General features: G+C 36.2%; 1 protein-coding gene and 1 long non-coding RNA gene across 2 annotated transcripts in view; both read right to left on the minus strand.

The window, feature by feature from the left end:
* The window catches only part of WDR74 (WD repeat domain 74), a 68606-nt gene that overhangs the window by 32254 nt on the left and 12712 nt on the right, over positions 1-23640 (minus strand). The window contains exon 6 of the mRNA XM_085889387.1: positions 1854-1955. Coding sequence (XP_085745513.1) covers positions 1854-1955 — 102 coding nt within the window. The remainder of the gene's footprint in view (positions 1-1853; positions 1956-23640) is intronic.
* LOC147023672 (uncharacterized) lies at positions 20605-23457 on the minus strand. The gene is made up of 3 exons (XR_015060329.1): positions 21261-23457; positions 20987-21163; positions 20605-20889 (listed from the first exon to the last, which is right to left on the minus strand). It is a non-coding gene; the product is annotated as an uncharacterized LOC147023672 (long non-coding RNA).

Below are 23640 nucleotides of genomic sequence, written 5' to 3' on the forward strand. Positions count from 1 at the left end.
GGAGGGGGGTGGACGAGACAAGCACTGCTATTATTTTCATTCCTAAAGCCAAAAGTTGTGCCAAATTAGTGGGACATACAGTTTGTTATCTCATTGGTGGAGAAGGACAGTGAGAAAGGACCATGGCATGACCTTTCATGTCTTTTGGCACCATGTGCCATCCGCAGACCCACCGACCTGCCTTTTGGTCGTTCTGATCGGTTCCAAGCAGGGACAAACAGGGATAATAAGCACATGTTTCATGTTCGTGGTGTGTTGTAATTGATGTGGAGCGTGTGCTTGTATCTTGTCATGTAGTTACCTAGTTCCGTCAAGTTGCATCTGACTTCCGGTGCCATTCATGATCAGATTTCTCCAAACATCTCTGTCCGACACCGCTTTCTGAAGCTCTGGCAGAGAGAGCTTGGTTGCAACCGTTACCCCATCCATCCAGCACATGTAACGTCTGCCTCTTCCTCTTCTTCCCTCAACCATTCCGAGCATGGTTAATTTCTCCAGGCTTCCGTTTTCTGCACGCATGACGTGTCCAAAGCATGACAGTTTCTGTTCCATCATCAGCGCTTCTTATGTACACGGTGGTCTAATTTCTTCAAGCACTGATTTTGTTTGTTCTTCTTGCAGTTCATGGATTTATTAACATTCACCTCCAAAACCACATTTCAAACCTCTCAATCTTCTTCCATTCTTTTCTTATTCACTGTCCACTCCTCACATCCATACATTGTAACTGTAAATACCAGAGCATTCACCAGACTCCTCTTGATTTGTTTTGTCACATCTTTATCAATTCTAACATTGCCGTTCTCCACAACACGAATCATCGATTAATTTCTCATTCACATTCTCCACTCATATCAATCTTAGAACCCAGGAAGATGAAACTTTCCACTATTTCCACGTGATTGTCTCCCAATATGAACACGTTGATCTTCTCGGTTGACAAGATTTTAGTCTTTTTAGGTTTATATAAAGACCAGCTCTCTTGAAACCTTTGACAAAATCAAAAGCTGGTCAAACACTTGGAATATGCCTTTCACTTGACCACACTACAGACGACACTCGACCGCACTACAGACGCTATATTCTCCACTGCATCTCACCGGGAACGATCCGGGTGAGCGTCTGGAATTATCACAGCCCTCATCCAGTCATCAGACCACAGCAAGACCGTAAGCAGCGAGGAGGGGTCGTGGGAAGGGTGATCCAGGGATTTGGTTCGGGTCCCGAATGTGCATTGTGGCTCGCGAAGGAACCCGTGGGTAGCGGAGAAAGTCTGCCACCATTCTATGCACAAACTATGCTCAGTGCACGTTCGGGGCCGGGGTGCCAGCTTGAGAAGCATGCTCGCCACGTTAAGTAGGGCGATCCGAACCGTGTCGAGGTTGGAGGGCATCTGAGCTGGTTTCCGGTTCCGGAGCTTGGCAGGACGTGGCTAGAGCCGCTGTGGCCCAATAGCAGAGCGGGATTTGGGCCACAGCATGGCGCTTTCCGGTCTCGCCCCATCCTTCGCCCGGGGCTTATAAAAGGAAGCGGCGCAGAGCCGCTGAGAGAGCTTTTTCGAGGTATAGCAAAATTCATGTGCGGCTGCCATCCTTCGAGAGCATACGAGTGGACTCCCTGCCGGGCTGTTGATGTGCCGCCACCCCTGCAAAGCCAGACGGGTTCACCACCGGCCACAGACAACAGACCCGATATATATTTATATATATCTATATATATATATATATTTAGATTTATTTTCAAATTCATATTGCAAAGGGTCAACGACATCAGTTTTGAAAGTCGCTGGAAAGACAAGATATTTACATTTCAAAGTATACAATCATGAATACTGAATCAAATATCGGTATTACTTGATGGTGAGCTGTACACGTCACAATCTTCTCTGATTGAGGAAGGAACTGCATGTCCATGACCCACACAGGTACACGGAGGTCGAGCCAGTCATTACGGACCTGCAGCACATGCGATCACACACTCGTTAAATCACAATTTTGCTCACGCATTGATGTTCCTTGTGGGGGAACATATTATATTAACAATATACACAGCACCTTCAGAAAGTATTCACACCCCTTGGCTTGTGCACATTTTGTTGTGACAGCCTGAATTTAAAATAGATTAAATTTAAATATTGTTGCGGACCCGGGGGTCGGGGGCGAGAAAACCACGAGGGGGGAAACTACCTCGGGTTCCTACCAGACTCTCCGGAATTGCAGGCTGGCGCACACGAATAACTTCGTGACACGGCGGGTTGCTAATCGACCGTGAACGCCAATAACTCGGCCACGTGACTTCGGGTCCTGTCTAATAAATACCATTTACCTAATGTTCACGTGATCGAATTACCGGGGGACACGCCCTCGGTACACCTTGTTCAAACCAGATCACCTTACCGGACCAGATGCTGCCGAGCATAACTGCCAAGGACGTAACGGCTAGAAAAACAGATCGTTGGGGGATAACGTCCTGGCTAAGCTAGGATACGAACCATGCTGGACCAATGAAGGAAAAGACGAAAACGAGCTGGGAACATTTCCACACAAGCATTTATTTACACTCAGCGAGGAAAGGTATGTGGCACAGTGAATGGGGTTTACTGGTATTTCCAGCAGGGATAACAAGGAATTTGTGGGGTGTGACAAAAGGCAAGCAATTTACAAAAGCAGACAGAGAGCAGACGTATCCCGTAATCACTTTCACACTCTTAATTTATGCTACGACAGGCGCCATCACATAAATACAAACACACACAAACCCAAGGAAGATTATTTAGCCAGAAACAAAGAGAGCAGATGAGGATAAATGGCCTTGCAATAACTGGCACGGTCAGCCGACCAACGCAACCCAGAACGCTTAGGGGAGGTAGGGGGGAGGAATACTGGTGTTTAAGGTGTGGGAGTGGGAGGTGTGGTGTTGTGCTGGAGGAAAATGGGATTGCGAGTCAGTAATGATGCTCATTGGTGCGTCCAAACAGGACGAGATAGAGGGGTGGAAAGAGAGAGAGGAGATAAGACGCGTGAGGCGACAGATCCCTAAACTAGTCGTGCATAGGTCTGCTTGTGTAGCATGTACCTCCATGGGACACTACAATTGAGCGTTCCCACCTCAAGAGTTGACGCGTTATCTCCGGCTTAGTCACTTTGCCGGGGCTCGTGGCAACGTGCGCTCCACACTGGTCCTCCGGAATAAGCACGTCTCAGTCATACACCAACCGTGAGTGAAGAGCCAGCGAAGGGCAGAGGCAACGAGGAGCAGCCAACGTAGAGCAGAGACAAGCAGCAAAGAAGAGAGGCAAAGAAGAGGTCGAGTGGCTCCACGCTCCTCCTTTTATGAGTCCCGGGCAAAGGGTGGGGTGACGAACCGAAGTGACGCGCTGTGACCCAAATCCCACTTCTCTTTTGGGCCACAGCGGCCCTAACCACACCTTGCCAGGCTCCTGGGGCAAGAAGTGGTCTCATTCGCACATCCGGCGTGACACGGCCCTGACTCAACATAGTGTATAAGCAGGCAACCTGGCCCCAAACATGCTCCAAGTGCAGTCTGAATGCCAAATAGCAATGCACACCCACCACCCACGACCGCCCCCCCTCCCATGAGCCAAAATGCACACCCGGGCCCCGTACAAACTCCCGGATCACCCTTCCCACGACCCCTCCTCGCCGCCTGTCTTGCCTTGTTCTGGCGACTGGACGAGGGTCGTATCAATCTCGTGTGCTCACCCGGGCCATTCCCGGCAAGATGCAGTTGGTGCTATTAATGCCCGTTACTCGTCCCCGCATCACGTGGTCCGAGTTAAGCCTCAAGTCGTGCAGCACGCCTCTGTTTAGTGGTGAATTGTAGCGATGCAGAGGTATGAGGGGGTGTGGGAGGTGTTGGTGGTCAAAGTGGAGAGTTTTTGGTGAGCGAGGGGTGAGCAAGGTGAGATGCCGTTGGAAATTGGTACAAAGACTTGAATGCAATGGTGCGCCATGCGTGTGCTGAAAAGTGTGTTTGTTCTTATGTTGATTCTCAGCCACAGAAGGCTGCGTGGTGCATTTGCTACTCATATTGTGGTGTGCTTGCTTGCTTGCTTGCTTGATTTGTACCATGGCTAAAAGGAAAGGGTTCGATGGAAGTCAGGGTTGAAGATAGAGATATAGTTATTAGACCTTTCTCTTCGACCCACACAACGCACTTCATCCCGTTAACCTACTGGACATGAGGGGAAGGTCTGACTACACAAAGACAAACAAAATAACTGCCTGGGGATCACTGTGTGTTGGGTGCCATTGCCTTCGAGGCATACAGTTTCGTAGAACCGCAACAATATTTTTTGGTCACTGATCAACACAAAATACCCCATAATGACAAAGTGGAATTTTTTATTTAGAAACTTCTACACAATGATTAAAAATTAAAATCTGAAATGTCTTGAGTCAATAAGTATTCAACCCCTTTGGTATGACACTCCAAATTGAGCTCAGGTGCATCCAATTTCCTTTGATCATCCTTGAGATGTCTCTACAACTGGAATGGAGTCCATCTGTGGCCAATTCAATCGAATGGACATGATTTAGAAAGAAATACACCTTTCTATATACAGTAAGGCCCACAGTTGACAGTGCATGTCAGAGCAGAAACTCTACCATGAAGTCCAAGAAACTGGCCGTAAACTCTGAGATAGAATTGTGAGGAGGCACAGATCTGGGGAAGGGTATAAAACAATTTCTAGAGTGTTAAAAGTTCCCAAGAGCACAGTGAGCTCCATCATGAGGGAATGGAAAGAATATGGAACGATCCAGACTCTTCCTTGAGCTGACCGTCTGACCAAACTGAGCAACCGGGCAAGAAGGACCTTCGTCATGGAGGTGACCAAGAACCCAATGACCACTCTGACAAAATTACAGAGTTCCTTTGATGACATGGGAAAAAAAAAACAGAAGGACGACAGTCTCTGCAGCGCTTCACCAATCTGGGCTTTATTGGAGAGTGGCCAGAAGGAATCCACTCCTGAGAAAAAGGCACGTGAGTAGGGTAAGAATACTGATTCTGGCTCACTTTTCCCCATGTAAATGAATGGGGGATTTTCAGCAATTCCCTTTTTTTTTTCCTTAAAAATAAATCCCCTTTTTATTCCAAGGTATATTTATTTGTCTCCCCTTTTAACTTGGAGGTTGAACCTCATTGAATTGAACACCTGGGGGTTGAACAGCTCACTCATTGAACCTATAAAGATTTGTTCATTCTCAAATTCCTTCAATAGTTTAATTTTCTTTGCACAATAATCCCCATCTAAAATATTAACAAACAAAACATTTGAATCTTTATATTTTTGAAGATATCCCATTTGTGCCATTACGAAATGATAAACTTCTCTTAATGCTCTCATCTGACCACCTCCTGAGCCACATATCATTTTGAGATTATAGTAAATTGTTTTTTCATTGTTCAATTGATAACCATCAAAGTTTTCAGTCCATTCAAGGATATTCATTTTTTTCTTTACATCCTCTAACTTACTAGTTTTTAAATTAATTCGCTTATTTGTTTTATTTACCTTTGTTTTAGTTATTTTTTCAATAAGACTTATTTGATATTTTTCACATTCATTATGTTTTCCATTTATATACCAAGACTGAGATTTTCTCCACTCTTTAGTTTGATTAATACTTGGTTTAACCATTTATATATTGTGAAAAACCACAAGGTAGCCCTTAAAAACCTAACCCATCTTCCCATCGTTAAAACATAATCTATTTTATACACTCTATCATACAATATCCATATGGAACACAATCTATTCCATTATCTAAAATAAATCTCTTATCATCAAAGGCTCCTAATGCCTTTTTATTTACTTCTTCACTATATATGTTATGTTTATAACTTCTTATTGTATTCATTTTCCTATATTCTTCTTTCTTATTCATCAAACAATTATAATAATTTCTAAAAGTTATTGATTTCTTTATTACATATTTCTTTATTTCCTTTAACCTCTTATCAATCTGTTCACCATACTTATAAGCATATGCCTTTGCTCTCAATCCAATAAACTCACTCATTACTTTTCCACCCAACTCATCCTTAAACTTACCAATAACCTTTTCATTCTTTTTGGAAAATAACTCACTCTTCTTGCTGAAATTACTTGTATCATATACTCCAATATTTTTCTTCATATCTTCATAAACATCATCAGTTTTTATATCTAGGATAAAACTATCAGTATCCATATACAACAATGAAACATTTTCACCATACTCTTTCTTTAAGTCATTATACAAATAATCATACATCAATATCTTTGATAAATCAAGAACTGCTGTTCCAATATAAATTGGTTTATCCATTACAATACTTTCCTTTTTCATATGAATTGCAGAAAAGTTCTCTGAAAAAACCTCTTCTCTCTCAAAACTTGGTTTATTTATCAATCTCGAAGCTTCTTTCCAAGATGTTGCGAATCTAATGTTTTGCCTGTTTCTAACATTTTCCATAGTCTTTCCAAATACAGCATTATTCATTAATTTATAAAAGTCCCCTTCAAATTTTACTTTTGTATTTGCTCTCATATCTGTATTAAATTGAATATACTTTTTCACCCAAGGACTTTGTTTAAATTTTAAAACTCTATGAATTTTAGCTACTCTCAATCCTTCTCTCAAAAACTGTTTTAAGCTTCTCTGATGTAAAACATATCTTCCTTTATCATAGAATGTTGTTAATAACTTTTCTGTTGATTTGCCTTTAATATTAAAACTTTTATGATAATCACTTAACCATTCTTTCTTTGGAGTTTCTTTCTCACATGCAAAAGGAAGATCTTTATGCTTATTATGAAGATCACTCGGGTACCTCAAATCAACTTCAAAATAATAACCTTCTTCTTCGTCATTCAATTCCTCTTGAGAAGAAATAACAATATTCATCAAAGCCTTTTCATAATCCTTTTCTTCCACCCACTCTAATTTACCATAAGGTAGAGATTGAGACATTGCCCATCCATACAAATTATTAGCATCAAAATACATCAAATAATTACTATCTTTTTCACTATCATAATTTGGGAGATATTTATTATTTGCTTTCGCATATCTTTTTGAACATACTTGTGATATTCCACCTCTCTTGGACTTCTCAATCATCAAAAGCATATCAACATCACTGATTAAATCTATATCTTGTTTTGTCATTTTCAACATTGCACTCCAAGCTAAACCAGGAGCTGTGAAATAGTGGGCAGGGTCTAATCCATAACAATTTTTATTATGACAGAGTGTTCTAAAAGCCTCAAACACATCAGCTAACAATAAAACATCTGTTTTTAGATATAAATCATGATATTCTCCAAGGTTCTTTATCTTAAATATTTTCCATATTTCTTGTGCGTGTTTATATTCCTTATCACTTATCTCTTCTTCATAAAGGTTATTATAGAAACTTTCTTTTGAAGGAAGTTGTGTTTCTTTAAATCTCATAAATGAATCCATATAATCATAAGGATAAATTCCCTTACTTGTAAGAATTTTCTCTTGACTTTGAATTTCATTCCTTGTTTGAATTTCCTCTCTCGTAAGAATTCCTTCTTTAATCAGAATTTCATCTTTAATCTGAATTTCCTCTTTAGTTCGAATTTTCTTTATAATTAGAATTTCTTCATTAATTAGAGTTTCCTCTTTACTTTGAATTCTCTCTTTAATCTGAATTTCCTCTTTAGTGAGAATTTCCTCTCTTTGGAAAGAATGAATTAAGATTTGGAAAAGAGTCCGTGGAGCTTAGATTTGATGCGAGGTAGGCTAGTGGTGTTCCCATAAACTTGTAAGAATCTAGAAACCTAATACGAGTTAAAGGTTTTGTGAATATCATTTTTGAAAATGAAATATACTTTTGACTTGTGTTTGTTATGGCAGAAATATTCCCTGGTGTTTTTGAAAGTTCATTTATAAATAGATGTGTATCATAGTTGGCGCTGTTGTGAAGAAAGACTGGAATAAAAGAAGGTAATTTATAATTAAGATTACAACAGGAATGAGCGGGACCTCTATATTTACCAGTAAGATGACAATGGTCTCTAACTTTAGACTCCTTAATTTCCCCCTCACAAATATGACAGATATTGTTCATTCTAAATTCTAATTTTTCTTCTTTGGTTAATTTCATCGGTTCATTTGTTTCTTTCATTAATTTAGTGAGTCTTATACAATCCTTTTCTAATCGTTTTACAAACTCTTGTGAAGCATTTTTTCCACGATAATGTTCAAGTTTGTTATACTTTTCTCCAACAGATGATTTGATATAATAACAGAAACCACAAGGAATATGTTTTTGATATTTATTTGTATATGGTTCTTTTGGATTAGGAGAAGCAGTATTTATCTTTTTAAGGATACATTCAAAATCAGCGTATATCACAAATGGGTGCATGATAGATTTATTATAATCTTCAAAATAAATCTTTTCACCAGGTTTAGGCATTGTAATTACAGCTGATTTATGATTACTACAATATTTTGAATGTTGTTCTAATCGTTCTTTTGTATGAAATGAATTAAGACATCGCTTACAAGGATATATTTTGTTTGCTGTTCTGAATACCTGAGAAGAGATTAATCTTGATAAATTATTGATGTATGTGTAATGTGAATTCTTTCCAACACTAAAATATAAAAGATCAATGTGTGTTTCTTCATTTTTATAGTTGTTTGAAATTTTTAATATTTGAACTTTGTTTGTATCCGTTAATCCATATACATTAATAGAAAGATTATTCTTTTTCTCAAATTTAGGAATATCTGTTAGTGGCATTGGGAATTTAAAATCTTTAATGTCCAAGGTATTCTCATATTTCATATATTGTTTTACTCTTTCTGAATTACATTTTGGTGGATGAAAGTGAGCAAGAACAGACCAGAGAAAACATTTATTATCATTGTTCTTAATATTAACAACTGCCTTCTTTAGTTTTATTTCTTTTGGTAATTCAATATAAGAAGAAGCTTTAAGAGGGTTTGATTTTAGAATGTGTATATCTAAAAAGATGATTTTTTTAATATTGAATCCACTTCCTACCACTGTATTATCAACATCCTCCTCTTGTCTTGATAGTTCTTCATAAACCCCACTATTCAAAAAAATCTTGAAATGATGTTATAAAATGAAGATCTGTTCTCATATAAGGAGTTTGTTCTTCATCTTGTCTTTTCATATTCATTTTCACTCCCATATAAAACTTTAAAGTTTTCATTTCTTTTAATGTCTTTTTAATAAATTTTTCAACATCGGGTTTCACTATTTCAATTGATTCAGCTATTGATGATGGACCGGGTTCTCCAAATTGAAAAAATCCTTATTTTTATATGCCCTTTAAATGCCCCATCAGTGTTTTCAATATAATAGTCTCCTTTACTTTAAACTCATTTTTCTTGTGTTTTTGTGATTGAAGATGTTGATTATAACTACTCTTCAAAACATCCTTTGAACAGATATCACAATGTTTTCTTTCCAACTCAAGAGGAGATATTTGATGAAATAGATTAAATGTGTGTTTGTTGGTTCGGAGGTGTTTTCTATAATGTTTATATTCATGATTACAAACATCAAGATACGTTGTATTCACCATATTTATAGAATAAAACTTTGCTTAAACTAAAATTTTCTTGATGAAAATTTCGTTTAATTTATAGGTGAATCTGTGCTTAAAAACATTTTATCCTCCAACTTTTTCACTTAATAAATACAATGTTTCAAGACACAAAAGACAAGTTTCAATCAATCTCTTCATCTGTTAAAGATACTGAGAAATATGTCAAGGATGTAAAATTGAACAAAGATAAATATAACAACTATTGGATAAAAACTATTATGGTAAATAATATGAGTTCTTCAATTTCCTTCAGTGGAAGGGCTTTTAGTATACCTGGTAGAACATCAATTAAAGTATCTCTAACAAAAGTTTCTCCTCTCCTTCTAGTAATATATTCAAAACTAGAAAAAGCAATGAAACAAGAAAAAGTATCAAAGAACAAAAACCTTATGGATGAAGCTTTAGAAAGAAAAGATAAGACTATCTGTAATATGCAAGGAGAAATTTGTATTTTTTTCAACAACCCTAAAGATGTAAATCTTGATGAAATAAAGGATGTTAATATATCAGGTGAAATGACATTTCGTTCAATAGTAGTTAACGATAATTTTAAAATTACCTTTAATATAAAAAATGTTGTCGTTGAATCTGATAATGAAAAAAGTATATCGATATCGATGGTAATATACAACTGAAAGTATAGATGAATTTCAGTTTAAGTAAAGTTTTACTTTATAAATATGCTAGACTTTCCTGATTCTCCATATGACAAATTTGAGAATTGTCCTGCGTGTGAAAGACAGGGATTAAACACAGAGTCAAAAGCCTATAAACAATGTATATTCTGTGATTATCTTCTAATTAATGATAATAAAAAATATAAAAAAGGAAAATAATTCTTTTAGATTTACACCAAAAAATGAATTACTTTACAAGATTGATTAGAGAAATGAATGTAAAGTATGAGGATGATAACACACCTTTCCTTACAAGGGAAGAAACTGAACGTATAAGAGAAATGTTCAAAGGATTGTTGTTGTATATTATTCATGGATGTAATTTACAGGAAATTATAAACACAAGATATTGTATAAATAAAATAATGGATTATCTTGAAATTAAACCTGAACTTAGGATAAAATATAGAGTTTCTAAAAAAGCTAATAATAAATTAAATAACCTGTTTTTCAAATATATAAATGAATGATTTTTTACCTATTTGGGAAAATAAGATAAAATTTAACAACCATAAAAATCTCCCAAATTCATTAAGATGTCTCATAGTTGGTTCAAGTGGATGTGGAAAAACCTGCTTACTTTTAAAAATGCTCCTCACTCCCAACTTTTTAGATTATGGCAATTTAATAATTTTCACAAAGTCGAGTTTTCAACCAGAGTATCAACTACTCTCACAAGGTTTTAATGCTGGTCTTCAAAAAGAAGATATAATCGGTTTATTTAAACGTCAAAAAAACCTAAATGATTATAACATTGAAGATATAATTCAACTATTTTGTGATACACAGAGATGTAAAAAGAAATCAAATCTTATAACTTGTATTCTTAGTGATAATACGGATGATATACCGTCTCCCCAAGATTTGGATAAATCAAAAAAGAACCTCGTTATCTTTGATGATTGTGTTAATGAGAGAAACCAAACGGTAATGGACAGCTACTACACAAGAGGGAGACATTCTTCTTGTAATTGTATTTATCTTAGTCAATCGTACTTTCCAACTTCCTCGTCGTTCCATCAGAAACAATGCTAATACTTTTATTTTATTCAAGTTAAATTCAATAGATATCAATAATTTTTGGAGAGATAATTGTTCTACATTATGTAGTAAAAAGAAATTTGAGGATTATATGAAGCACACGACTGAAAAATATAAATATATTGTTGTGAAACAAGATGAGATATTAAGGGATATATTTTTTGTTTTATAAACAATTACATATATAAATGATAACTATTATTATAAATCTTGTGGGTAAATCTGCTTCTGGAAAAAACTTTCATAAATCAAGGTTCTTGTGTAGTACAAATGAGAATATTGTAAATTTACTTAAAAAACACCCGTGATACGCATTGTATCAACAACAACTAGAGCAATAAGACCTGGAGAAGTAAAAGGTGAAGATTATCACTATATTTCAGTGGAGGAACATATGCGATTGAGGAATGAAGGACAAATATTTGAGGAGGTTTCTCTTGGTACAACAAAATATTCACATTGTAAGAGTGAGTTAAAGAAACTAAAATCTGGTGGTGTTGGGATATTAGAAACTAATCCAGAAGGAACGAGACAAATTATTAAATATCTGAGCGGAGTGAAGATTTTATCATTCGGTTTTGATGTTGATGAAGAAACTCAACGCAAACGTATGAAAAGCAGAGATGCAAGGATTAGTGAAGAAGAAATTACAACTCGCATTAATGTTAATAAAGAATTTGATGAAATATTTAAAGAAAAGGATTTATTTGAACACATCTACTTGAATGATGAAGAAAAGGAAAATTTCCCTGTTGATCTTTACAATTCATTAAATGATATTTTACAATAAATAAATGGATACAAAAGAAAGAGCAAGAAGATTTAAGGAACATCAAGAGTTGGTTTCAAAAGTTGTAAAACAACAGGAAGACATAAAGAAGAAACGCAGACAGAAACTAACGGGCGAAGAAGCATTTGAAAAAAACAAGAGAAATTTTTAAAACCACTTTAAAAAACTTCCCAAGAAAAAATGAAAGATGTTTCCACAGTTCCCACAGTAGAATATACTCCTAGAAAGCTTCAAATGTTAAAAGATTTCAGTCAAATGACGGAGGAAGAATTAGAGCATTTAGGAGAATTAGAATATGATGATGAAGGTTTATTTCAACAACTGGAAGAGATTAATCAACCCCCTGATTATATTGTGAATGCTGTTCAAAACAATGAATATTCAGCGGATTCAAAAACCAAAGCAGGACTCATTCCAACAGAACAACCAGCAATATTTCATCTTGTTCAAGAAAAGGTATTGATATTTAATGATGAATTAAGGTTCTTAAGTTCTGCTCAACCCCTGTTAAACTAACTCCGAGATTAATGTTTCTTCTCACAAAAGATGGAAGACAAGGTTCAACTGTGAGGGATGAATCAAAGTATATTGATAAACCATTGGATATGGAAAATAATGATGATAGAGTATATATTGATTTGCTGAACACTCTAAATTATAAGGTTATTCTTTCTGGTAAAAGTAGGAAGAATGAGAAGGAGAAACACATTATTCAGGCTTTAAGTATCCTTGGTTCAGGTATTAGTTTTCTTCCAAATGACCCATCGCAATTAGTTAATAGACTGTTATTGTTGTTCGGCAGTAAGAAGGCTGGAAATAACAATTGTTTTAATGAAGCATCAGCCATTTTAGACCAGTTGATGAACATGAAAATAATTAATAAATCTCAATATAAAGACATTTTATCTCATATTAAATAAGATGAGAAGCACAATCCTGAGTTTTAATTTCACAACAAGCGACCACACATCTTCATTCCCATACCCACTACAACTTGACACAACAAAAGAATATGAGGCATCTTTATTGTCCATGGAGACTTATAATACCTTATTTAATATAACCGAGAAAAATGACAAGTTTAGTTATAATCCGGGAAGTGGATACAAAACGATAACAGTCTCACCCGGAGCATACGAGATTTCTCAAATATCTTCCGAAATTGCTCGTCTTATGAAAGAACAGGGTGATGAACCAAAAAATATTGTTATAAACATTCAAAAACATACTTCAAAATCAACGATTAAAGTTAAAAATAACTACAAGGTTGATTTCACAATTGATAATTCATTTAGAGAGTTATTAGGTTTCTCCTCAAAAAGATTGAAACTAATGGGACGTTTTACAGTGATAATGTCATTCAAATATCCTCAGGAATAAATTCGGTGTTAATTCACTGTGATTTGATTGATGGTGCTTATAATGATGGATTAAAAACAAATACAATATTTTCATTCAGCGCATACTCAACCCCAATTGGTTATAAATTCAATATGGAGCCTAAAAATTTGGTTTATCTACCTGTGTCAGGAAAAACCATACACAGAGTAAATTTTAGGATAACCGACCAAGATAATCGTGTGATCTCTTTTAATGGAGAAGTTATATCCATCAGAATTCACCTACGTGAAGTTTTTCAATAAATAAATACGATGGTTATTGTGAGGAAGCACGAGTTGGGAAAATATAAAATAATTACAGGGGATGGGATGTTCCTTTCCCCCTACTACAAGGGTGAAGGTATGTATCTTGGTAGAGGATACTATAAACCTAAGAGACAAAGGGGTGTCGGACATCAATTTAGAGGAGATGGGATAATTGATACTCTCATGGGTATTGGTTCAACTATTCTTAAACATAAAGACCTAATTGGTTCAACTGCTTCTGCTGTGGGAAATGTAGCAGGTGCTGTAAAGAGTATAAAAGATGCTCAGAAAGAATCTCATAAATTACAAGCAATAAAAGAAATTAAGAAAGGTAAAAACTCAGTTGTCCCCCAAGAACGACAGAAAATAATTCAAATACTTGGATCAGGGTTTCAAAAGTTTTAACATCTTTTTTCCTAAATAAATACAAGTATGGAAGCAATTGATAGTATCTATGATTTGGATGATACTATTATTATCTCAAACTCCACTAAAAAAAGAAGATTACTTCAAGGTAAATGCAATAACTGGAACAGACTGGAATACAAATGGTACAAAAGTTTTGAAATAAATAATCAACAAACCTATTTGAATCTCTCCGAAAGTTTCTTGTTGTGTAAATTTAAATTCACTAAGGCTGGGAATAACACAAACGCTACACTTGTAAATGATTTCTTCTGGAAAATGTTTGATAGTGTGCGATTGTATATTGGAACACAAGAAGTTGAAGCGGTTGATTATGTCTCTGCTGTATCTGAAATGATGAAATTTACACTCTATACATTCAGTGATAGAATGGGAAAGGGGTCTGTCGAAGGTTTTATTCCTGATATGTCAACGGGAACAAACACAGACCCTGGATATATTCAAAGGAAAGGAATGTATAATGATGATACAAAAGCAGAAAATAGTTTTACTGTGGCAGTTCCTCTTAAAGGTATATTTGGATTTTGTGATTATGATAAAGTTCTGTATGGTCTTAAAATTAGATTTCAACTACAAAGGAATGATAATGAAAATAGATTGCTTTTTGGTGTTGGTAATGCTTTTGGTGATCAGAATAAATTTGTAATTGAGGAGATGAGTTGGTATATCAGTGAATATACTCCTAATCTTAAAACAGAAGAGATGTTGAATCGAAGACTTAACTCAAAGAAACCACTCAGTGTATCATACCTCAAAAGAAGATGTCAACACGTTAAACTCAATCAAACTACTTACACGTGGAATTTGGGTGTTCTGGAAGGAAAGCCACGATATCTGTGGATGATTTTTAAAAAGCCAGATGGTGATACTGCGACTGATAAGAATAATGCATTGAGTGATAATGCTAAGGTGAAACAACTTCGCGTTTCTCTAGATGGAACATTTTATCCACGAGATAGATTGGAAATTAATTGGGAAAAAAATGATTTTGCTGAAGCATACAAGTCTTACCAAAAGGTGTGTGAAAGTAATGGAAATAAAGAACCTATTTTGGATATGACAGCATTTAAAAGTTTGTATACAATCTATACGTTTGACCTGAGCGCTCAAAAAGAAACTATAAAGTCTAATCGAGTGGATACTTCCCTATACATTGAAAGAGGAGAGAGTGAAGAAGTTGATACATATTGTTTGCTTTTGGAAGAAACAGAATTGCAGATTAATACAGATAATGGTGTGATGATTAGTCTCACATAATTTTTTGTTAAATAAATGAGTGGCAAAGTACCAACTGGGGTATATGTTAATCAAATCAATCTTCATAAACTATCATCTTGTGTTCAAAATCAAAAGCCTTGTACGATTAACGTTAATACAATTCAGAGAAAAGGAGCAGTAAGAATTGATGTTTTGCTCACAAGAGAACAGGTTAAAATCTTGAATGACACTGGCTCACTTAAAATTAAAATGACAAAACCAATGTTGAAAAAATATTCAATAAGAGAGACGAGTGGAGGATTTCTCCCATTTCTAATTCCTTTATTTGCTGGTTTAAGTGCGGTTGGAGCATTGACGGGTGGTATTTCAACAGCGGTCAAAACTGCCAACGAAAGGAAGGCTCAACTCCAGGCTCAAAAAGAATTGGAAAGACATAACAAAGAGTTGGAGAAACAAATTAGTGGAAGTGGTGTAATTGTAGATTTTGCTGAAAAACTTGAAGGTCTGCCTGATAAAGCGAGATTGTTAGTTGGAGATATGCTTTCTTCTATAGCACAAGCAGGTGTAAAATTAACGAAAAGAGGTAATGGATTATATCTTTCTAATAAATAAATGAGCATTGATGAGTGGTTGAAAGAATTTGGAAAGAATACAACATCAAATTTACAACTTGCCAAATATTGTAAGAAATTAAAAATTCATAATGTGGTTATTTGTATGAGAGATGAATTAACAAATGTGTCGAAACATACAAAGAATATTATTATGAACTTAGAAGATAATGATGGGAACGGTTCTCATTGGGTTTGTATTTTTAATAGTCAAGACAAATATTATTTTGATAGTTTTGGTCTTCCACCACCTGTTGAAGTCATAAAATTCTTACAGAATGGTGTTTATCAAACATTTCAAGTCCAAGAATTAAATTCCAAGTGTTGTGGTCAATTATGTCTATATGTGTTATTTCAACTCAACAAAAATAAAAAATTTTATGATATTATTTTTAATCTAATATAAATGACTTATGTTGGTAAAGATGGTTCTATCTTTGGTGTATCTCAAGAACTGGATATTGATTTATCAAATTATTACACAAAGGCACAGGCTGAACGACATAAATATAATATAAACAAAAATATTAACATGAAAAATGCTTATAAATTAAAAAATTATCCAAGCCCGACTGACGCGAATGACTTGGTGAGATTAAGCGATTTATCACAATATATATACTTAAATAAAACGGCTGTGTATTCTAAAGATACAGAAGTGTTGATATTATCTCCAGGTCATACAGAATTCACAGTTCGAATTAAAATAAATTTTTATAAAGAAGGGCGTATCGTTTGTATGAGAATAGAACAATGGGGGTATGATATGAATGATTTAGGGTATAATTGGTCATTTAAAATTAACCTCGAAGACCTGGAACAATTAAATCAGTCTCGTAAGGAAGAATATTATCCACTTGGTATCGAGAATGAGTTTTGTGGAGCCACGATTAGTAAACAACAAATAAAAGAATTTAATAAGGGTAAATATAATAATGGTTTTGCCCTTGTTTATCTCATGAAAACAGAAAAAACAGGATTATATATAATAAGTAAGGAAATACAAAATGATTTAACTATGGGAAGATGGGGAGGTGTTTCGTGCCATAATATTATTCTAACATATATTTCTAATACATAAATGACAGCAAGAAGGCTTCAAGAAAATTATCATTTCTGTGTCCAAGCATACCTTCAAGAAAAGGGTATTCGGTATTTTAATAAATATGTTCTACAACATAAGAATGAGGTATTTTCAATAAAAGATTGGCATTATGCTGATGTTGATAAACCGACAACTTTAGATTTAATTAGAATGTTAAATAATGAAAAAATTATAAAGTTAAGAAAATGTAAGGCTCTTTTAGAAATTCAAAAATTTTTATTGGTTTCCTGTTGTAAAAAAAAATATTTTGGATACAGGAATAACAAGAAATCCTGATGAATATATGTATAATATTCTATGGGGTGTAAACGATTCAAGTATAGTAAGGGATGAGGGAAGGAGTTGAAGAAGAGAGGAAGAGGAGGAAAAGGAGAAGGAGAGACAGAGAAGGAGGAAAAGGAGAAGAGAGAGAAGGAGGAAAGAGAGAATAGAGAGAGGGAGGAAAGAGAGAAGAGAGAGAGGGAGGAAAGAGAGAGAATGAATAAATATCAAAATATGGAAACCAGTGAGATTCAAAAAAGAATAGAGGTATTAAAGAAAATAACTCAACCCACCAGGAAGGAATACAAAGAATTAACAAGTCTATTTGCAATACTTTCAACAAAACTATTAGCATCGTCAAGCTATTCATTTTAATTCAAGTTTTTTCTTAAATAAATGGAGGAGAGAGTGAAGGCATTTCTAAGGATTCTTTATGTTTTAAAAATTAAGATTCAAATGTGCATGTTGGAAACTAAAAGGTTTTTGCACTCTGCAGGAATTTTTCTCATAAATAAATGAGTTATTGTCTCAAATGTAAAAAGAAAACTAATACTAAAAATATTTCATATATTAAAAGTAAAAATAACAGGGTTATACAAAAAGGTATATGTTCGGTGTGTGGTTCAAAAAAAAAATCAATTTATCTCCAAACACAAACTCGGAGGAGATATACAAAAGTTTTTATCAGGAAGTAAATTTACAACTACTGGAATACCAGGGGAATTACATCTTCCAGGGTATTCTTTCTGTGGTCCAGGCACAAACTTAGATAAAAGATTAGATGAGGCAGACAATCCTAAATCCTGGAGTAAACCAATCAATAGAGTTGATGAAGTGTGCATGAGACACGATATTGATTATGGGAATACCACAACGTTGGAAGAAAAGCATGAAGCCGATAGAGAAATGTTGTATAATTTGTCTCTGATACAAAATCCAACCTTGAGAGAAAAAAGTTGATAGGTTCATCGTGAAGAAGATGATTAGTCCTAAATTGAAACTTGGACTTGGAAATTCAAAAACTTATAGGCTCTAATGATGCCATTAAGACTGAAGAGCAATTAGCTGATGAATTACATAAACCAATATTCACAAAGTTTCAGAGAAGGAAAGTTTATTCCAAGGAAGTTGATTATATCTGGTCTGCTGATTTGATTGAACTCAATAATGATAAGGGGTACAAGTATGCTTTAACCGTTATTGATTTGAGGAGTAGATATGCGTGGGTTGTCCCTTTAAAAAACAAAACAGGTAATACTCTTATGTTAGCTTTTCAACAGATATTTAATAAAAAGTAAGAGAAAACCTAAGAAATTGTGGACTGATGAGGGTAGAGTTTTATAACAAGACATTTATGAATATTCTAAAAAATAACAGTATTACATTATACAGTACCTTTAATGAAGGGAAGGCAGTTGTTGTTGAACGTTTTAATCGTACCTTAAAGAGAGACTATATAAAAAATTCACACAACTCGGTTCACAACAATGGTCATCTTTTATTCAGGATATTGTGGATAAGTATAATGACACGATTCACACGTCAACGAATATGAAGCCATCAGAAACATTTACAAAATTAAAATATGAAAAAGAGATTAATGTCAGAAAACCTAAGTTCAAAGTTGGTGATATCGTAAGAATATATAGGTGGAAATCTCATTTTGAAAAGGGTTTTACTGAACGATGGACGAAAGAACTTTTTAAAATTGTTGATGTAATAGATACAGTTCCTTGGACTTATAAAATATATGATTTGGAAGGGAAGAGATTTTAGGTTCATTTTATTCACAGGAATTACAAAAGACAAAACTAAAGCAGATAATACACCTTTGTGGACACTAGAGGGACAAGTCCGAGGTGTATTACAGTATATAATGTGTGTCAAGGGGGACGTTCTTAGATCTGTGAACCCCAAACACAGAATCCTCAACTGAATAGTCAAGGCTTAACTTTTGTTTGTGTGTGTGTGTGTGCAATGGGAGCAATAGGTTGGCGCTTCACTCCCTCCTACTATACACCGTTGTGGACACTCGAGGGCCAAGTCCGAGGTGTATAACAGTATATAATGTGTGTCAAGGGGTGGACGTTCTTAGATCTGTGAACCCCAAACACAGAATCCTCAACTGAATAGTCAAGGCTTAACTTTTGTTTGTTGATGTGTATGTGTGTGTGTCCCAACCCTCACATTCAAAATCTCAACCCCAACCCTCACATTCAAAATCTCAACCCCAACTCAATCCTCGCCCAACACAATGTCTTTTTCAAAATGAGATTTCCACCTATATATATATATTTTTACGTTTTTTTCTTCTTCCAATTCTGTCTTTTAAAGCTTTCAGGTTTGATGACGTAAAAAGGGGAGTAAGCCTGCACTTTCTTCCCAGAACTTTCTTGATCTTGCTCCCATCAAGCACCATCCGACAAAGAACTACATCGATAGGTTTAGAACCCAAAGAGTGATAGCAACTCCAAAAGTCTCCAAAATATAAATAAATAAAATAATAATAATAATAAATAAATAAATAAATAAATAAAAGCCCCCAAAAAAGTTTCAAGTGTCCAACATAAACCCAACTTTCCAAGTCTTCAAGGTATAACCACATTCCCGTTGAGTTTCCAAGATATGTATCACATTGTGAGTTATCAATCCAGAACCCACATTTCAAGTATTCAAAGTAAAACCAACTTACAAAGTCTCTTAAGGATAACTCATTTACTGATTTTTTCAAAATTTGTGAGTCTCCAAGGTAGGACCCATATTTAGAACCATCTTGGCAGAACCCTTTTCCTGAGTCTCCAAGGTAGTTATTTAAACCATCAAGGCAGAACTCATTTACTGATTTTTTCAAAATTTGTGAGTCTCCAAGGTAGGCCCCATATTTAGAACCATCTTGGCAGAACCCTTTTCCTGAGTCTCCAAGGTAGTTATTTAAACCATCAAGGCAGAACTCATTTACTGATTTTTTTCAAAATTTGTGAGTCTCCAAGGTAGGCCCCATATTTAGAACCATCTTGGCAGAACCCTTTTCCTGAGTCTCCAAGGTAGTTATTTAAACCATCAAGGCAGAACTCATTTCCTGATTTTTCAAAATTTGTGAGTCTCCAAGGTAGGCCCCATATTTAGAACCATCTTGGCAGAACCCTTTTCCTGAGTCTCCAAGGTAGTTATTTAAACCATCAAGGCAGAACTCATTTCCTGATTTTTCAAAATTTGTGAGTCTCCAAGGTAAAACTTGTATTCTGGCTCATCAAGGTATAACTTGTTCAGTGGGTATTGTCTTGATAACTCACAATGAGTACTATTGCTGTAAAACTCTTTTTCAGGATTTTGCTGGTCTCCAAGGTATAACTCTTTGGTTGGGTCATCAAGGACGAACTCGTTCTGTGGGTCTTGGTCGCTCATAAGGTCTTCAACCAAGCCAACAATTTCGCCCCAAGTTGTAGCAAAAACAGTATTTTCATTTCGTATTTCAGACACAATTTCCTGTGAGAGAAAATAATAATGTATTAATTAAATTATTTAATTATTAAATGAGTATGCTTCAATCAAAGTTTGAAAATAGGAAAATAAAAAATCTTACCTCAATAGATAAGAGGTTTGAATCCAGTTCATCAACTTGAAGGTTTAGTTCCATACAAGACAGAGAGTTCCAAGGAACACCAAAGTCATCCCACTCAAGGTCTTCAACCAAGCCAACAATTTCCCCCCAAGTTGTAGCAAAAGCAGTATTTTCATTTTGTATTTCAGATACAATTTCCTGTGAGAGAAAATAATAATGTATTAATTAAGTTATTTAATTATTAAATGAGTATGCTTCAATCAAAGTTTGAAAATAGGAAAATAAAAAATCTTACCTCAATAGATAAGAGGTTTGAATCCAGTTCATCAACTTGAAGGTTTAGTTCCATAGAAGACAGAGAGTTCGAGACAAGCACACAGAACACCATTGCCAGCAAAAACAAATGTTTAAAATGGAGCCTGGGTTTGAAGCTTTTATAGAGAAAGACTGGTGGGTGTGGTTTCCTTTGGAAATTCCCTGGGCAAGCCAAGGCAAGCCTTCATTGGGAAATTTTTCAAAACCATAACATCCTGTAATTTTCTAGTGATTTCTTTGTGAGTCAGAGATGAACTGGAAATGATGTAAGAGTGGGCGGGGCTTAGCAAAAGTAGGCGGAGCTTAGGAAAAGTGGGCGTGGCTTAGAAAAAATACCTTATGAAAAGTGGGCGGAGCTTAGCAAAAGTGGGCGGGGCTTAGGAAAGTGGGCGTGGCTTAGAAAAAATACCTCATGAAAAGTGGGCGGAGCTTAGCAAAAGTGGGCGGGGCTTAGGAAAAGTGGGCGTGGCTTAGAAAAAATACCTTATGAAAAGTGGGCAGAGCTTAGCAAAAGTGGGCGGGGCTTAGCAAAAGTGGGCGGGGCTTAACAAAAAATAACCTGTGGCTCAGGAGGTGGTCAAACAAGAGCATTAAGAGAAGTTTATCATTTCGTAATGGCACAAATGGGGTATCTTAAAAAATATAAAGATTCAAATGTTTTGTTTGTCAATATTTTAGATGGGGATTATTGTGCAAAGAAAATTAAACTATTGAAGGAATTTGAGAATGAACAAATCTTTATAGGTTCAATGAGTGAGCTGTTCAACCCCCAGGTGTTCAATTCAATGAGGTTCAACCTCCAAGTTAAAAGGGGAGACAAATAAATATACCTTGGGATAAAAAGGGGATTTATTTTTAAGGAAAAAAAAAGGAAATTGCTGAAAATCCCCCATTCATTTACATGGGGAAAAGTGAGCCAGAATCAGTATTCTTACCCTACTCACGTGACAGCATGCCTGGAGTTTGCAAAAAGGCGTGTGATAAACTCTGAGAGCATGAGGCAAAAGATTCTTTGGTCTGATAAGAGGAAAATTGAACTCTCTGGCCTGAATGCAAAGCGCTATGTCTGGAGGAAACCGAGCACAGCTCATCACCAGTGAACACCATCCCTACCACGAAGCATGGTGAAGGCAGCATCACGCTTTGGGGATGCTTTTCAGTAGCAGGGACTGGGAGACTTTTAAGGATGGAGGGAATAATTAATGGAGCCAAATCTCCTTGAGGAGAACCTGCTTCAGGAAAACCAAAAATTTCTAAAAACATGTTTTCACTTTGTCATTATGGGGTATTTTGTGTCGATCGGTGACAAAATATTTAAATTTAATCCATTTTAAATTCGGGCTGTGGCACAACAAAATGTGATAAAAGTCGAGGGGTGTGAATACTTGCTGAAGGCAGTGTGTATATATAAAAAAACAACAAGGTCCGTCCGTCTGTTCATGAAACCGTCCGACTGACTATATGTCTATAATTCCGTACTGTTTGAACGTCATAACAACACGGACAGTATGTCTATAAATTACGTACGATTGAAATGTACCTTTTGACCCTTTCATCTGCTGCGACCCCTTCAACCTTTGAAGACCCTTCAAGACCCCAGAGGCCCAGAGGACCCAAAAGACCATGAGGATCCAAAATACCGCAAAAGATCCAAAAGATCCAGATAATTCCAAAGACCCTGAAGACACAAAAGACTCAAAAGATCCAGAGGACCCAAAAGACCCCGAAGATCAGGTCAGGTATGGGAGCATGTGCCAGAACTGCGCGTCGCTGCGTCCACTTTCCGCCGGTACTCCAGGGGCCTCCGTCTGGCCTTCCCCCAGGCAGATGCCAGGCCCATCCCCATCTCCTTGAGATGCTGATCAAGCTGCTGCAACCAGGAGGCACGTGGTCGGCCCATTGGCCTCCTCCACTCACGAGACTCCCTAGCTGAGAGAATCTGGTGAGCAGGATCAGCGTCAGGAAAACGAGTCACATGTCCATACAGTCGCAACTGACGCTCACGGACCGAGCAGGTAACAAATCTCATCCGAGTCTCTCTCAGCAACCGCTCGTTGGACACAAAATCCGACCAGCGCGAGCCAAGGATTCTCCAAAGAGACCTGATACCAAAGGAATTAAGTCTCCGTCTCAGATCATTGGTCAGAGTCCAAGTCTCACATCCATAGAGCAAGACTGGAAGCACCAAGGACCTGAAGACTCGGACTTTCGTCCTCCCGCACAGGTACCGGCAGCGCCACACCCCATGATCCAGTGAATCCATGACTCCCCAGGCCCGACCCAGACGTCTATTGACCTCTGACTCACAGCCAGCAAAGACATGAATATCACTGCCAAGGTAAGTGAATCTCTCCACGACC

Source organism: Eptatretus burgeri, chromosome 7 (assembly GCF_056783735.1).
Source record: "Eptatretus burgeri isolate ZD-2024b chromosome 7, Ebu_testis_v1, whole genome shotgun sequence".
In the NCBI taxonomy this organism is placed as follows: domain Eukaryota; kingdom Metazoa; phylum Chordata; class Myxini; order Myxiniformes; family Myxinidae; genus Eptatretus; species Eptatretus burgeri.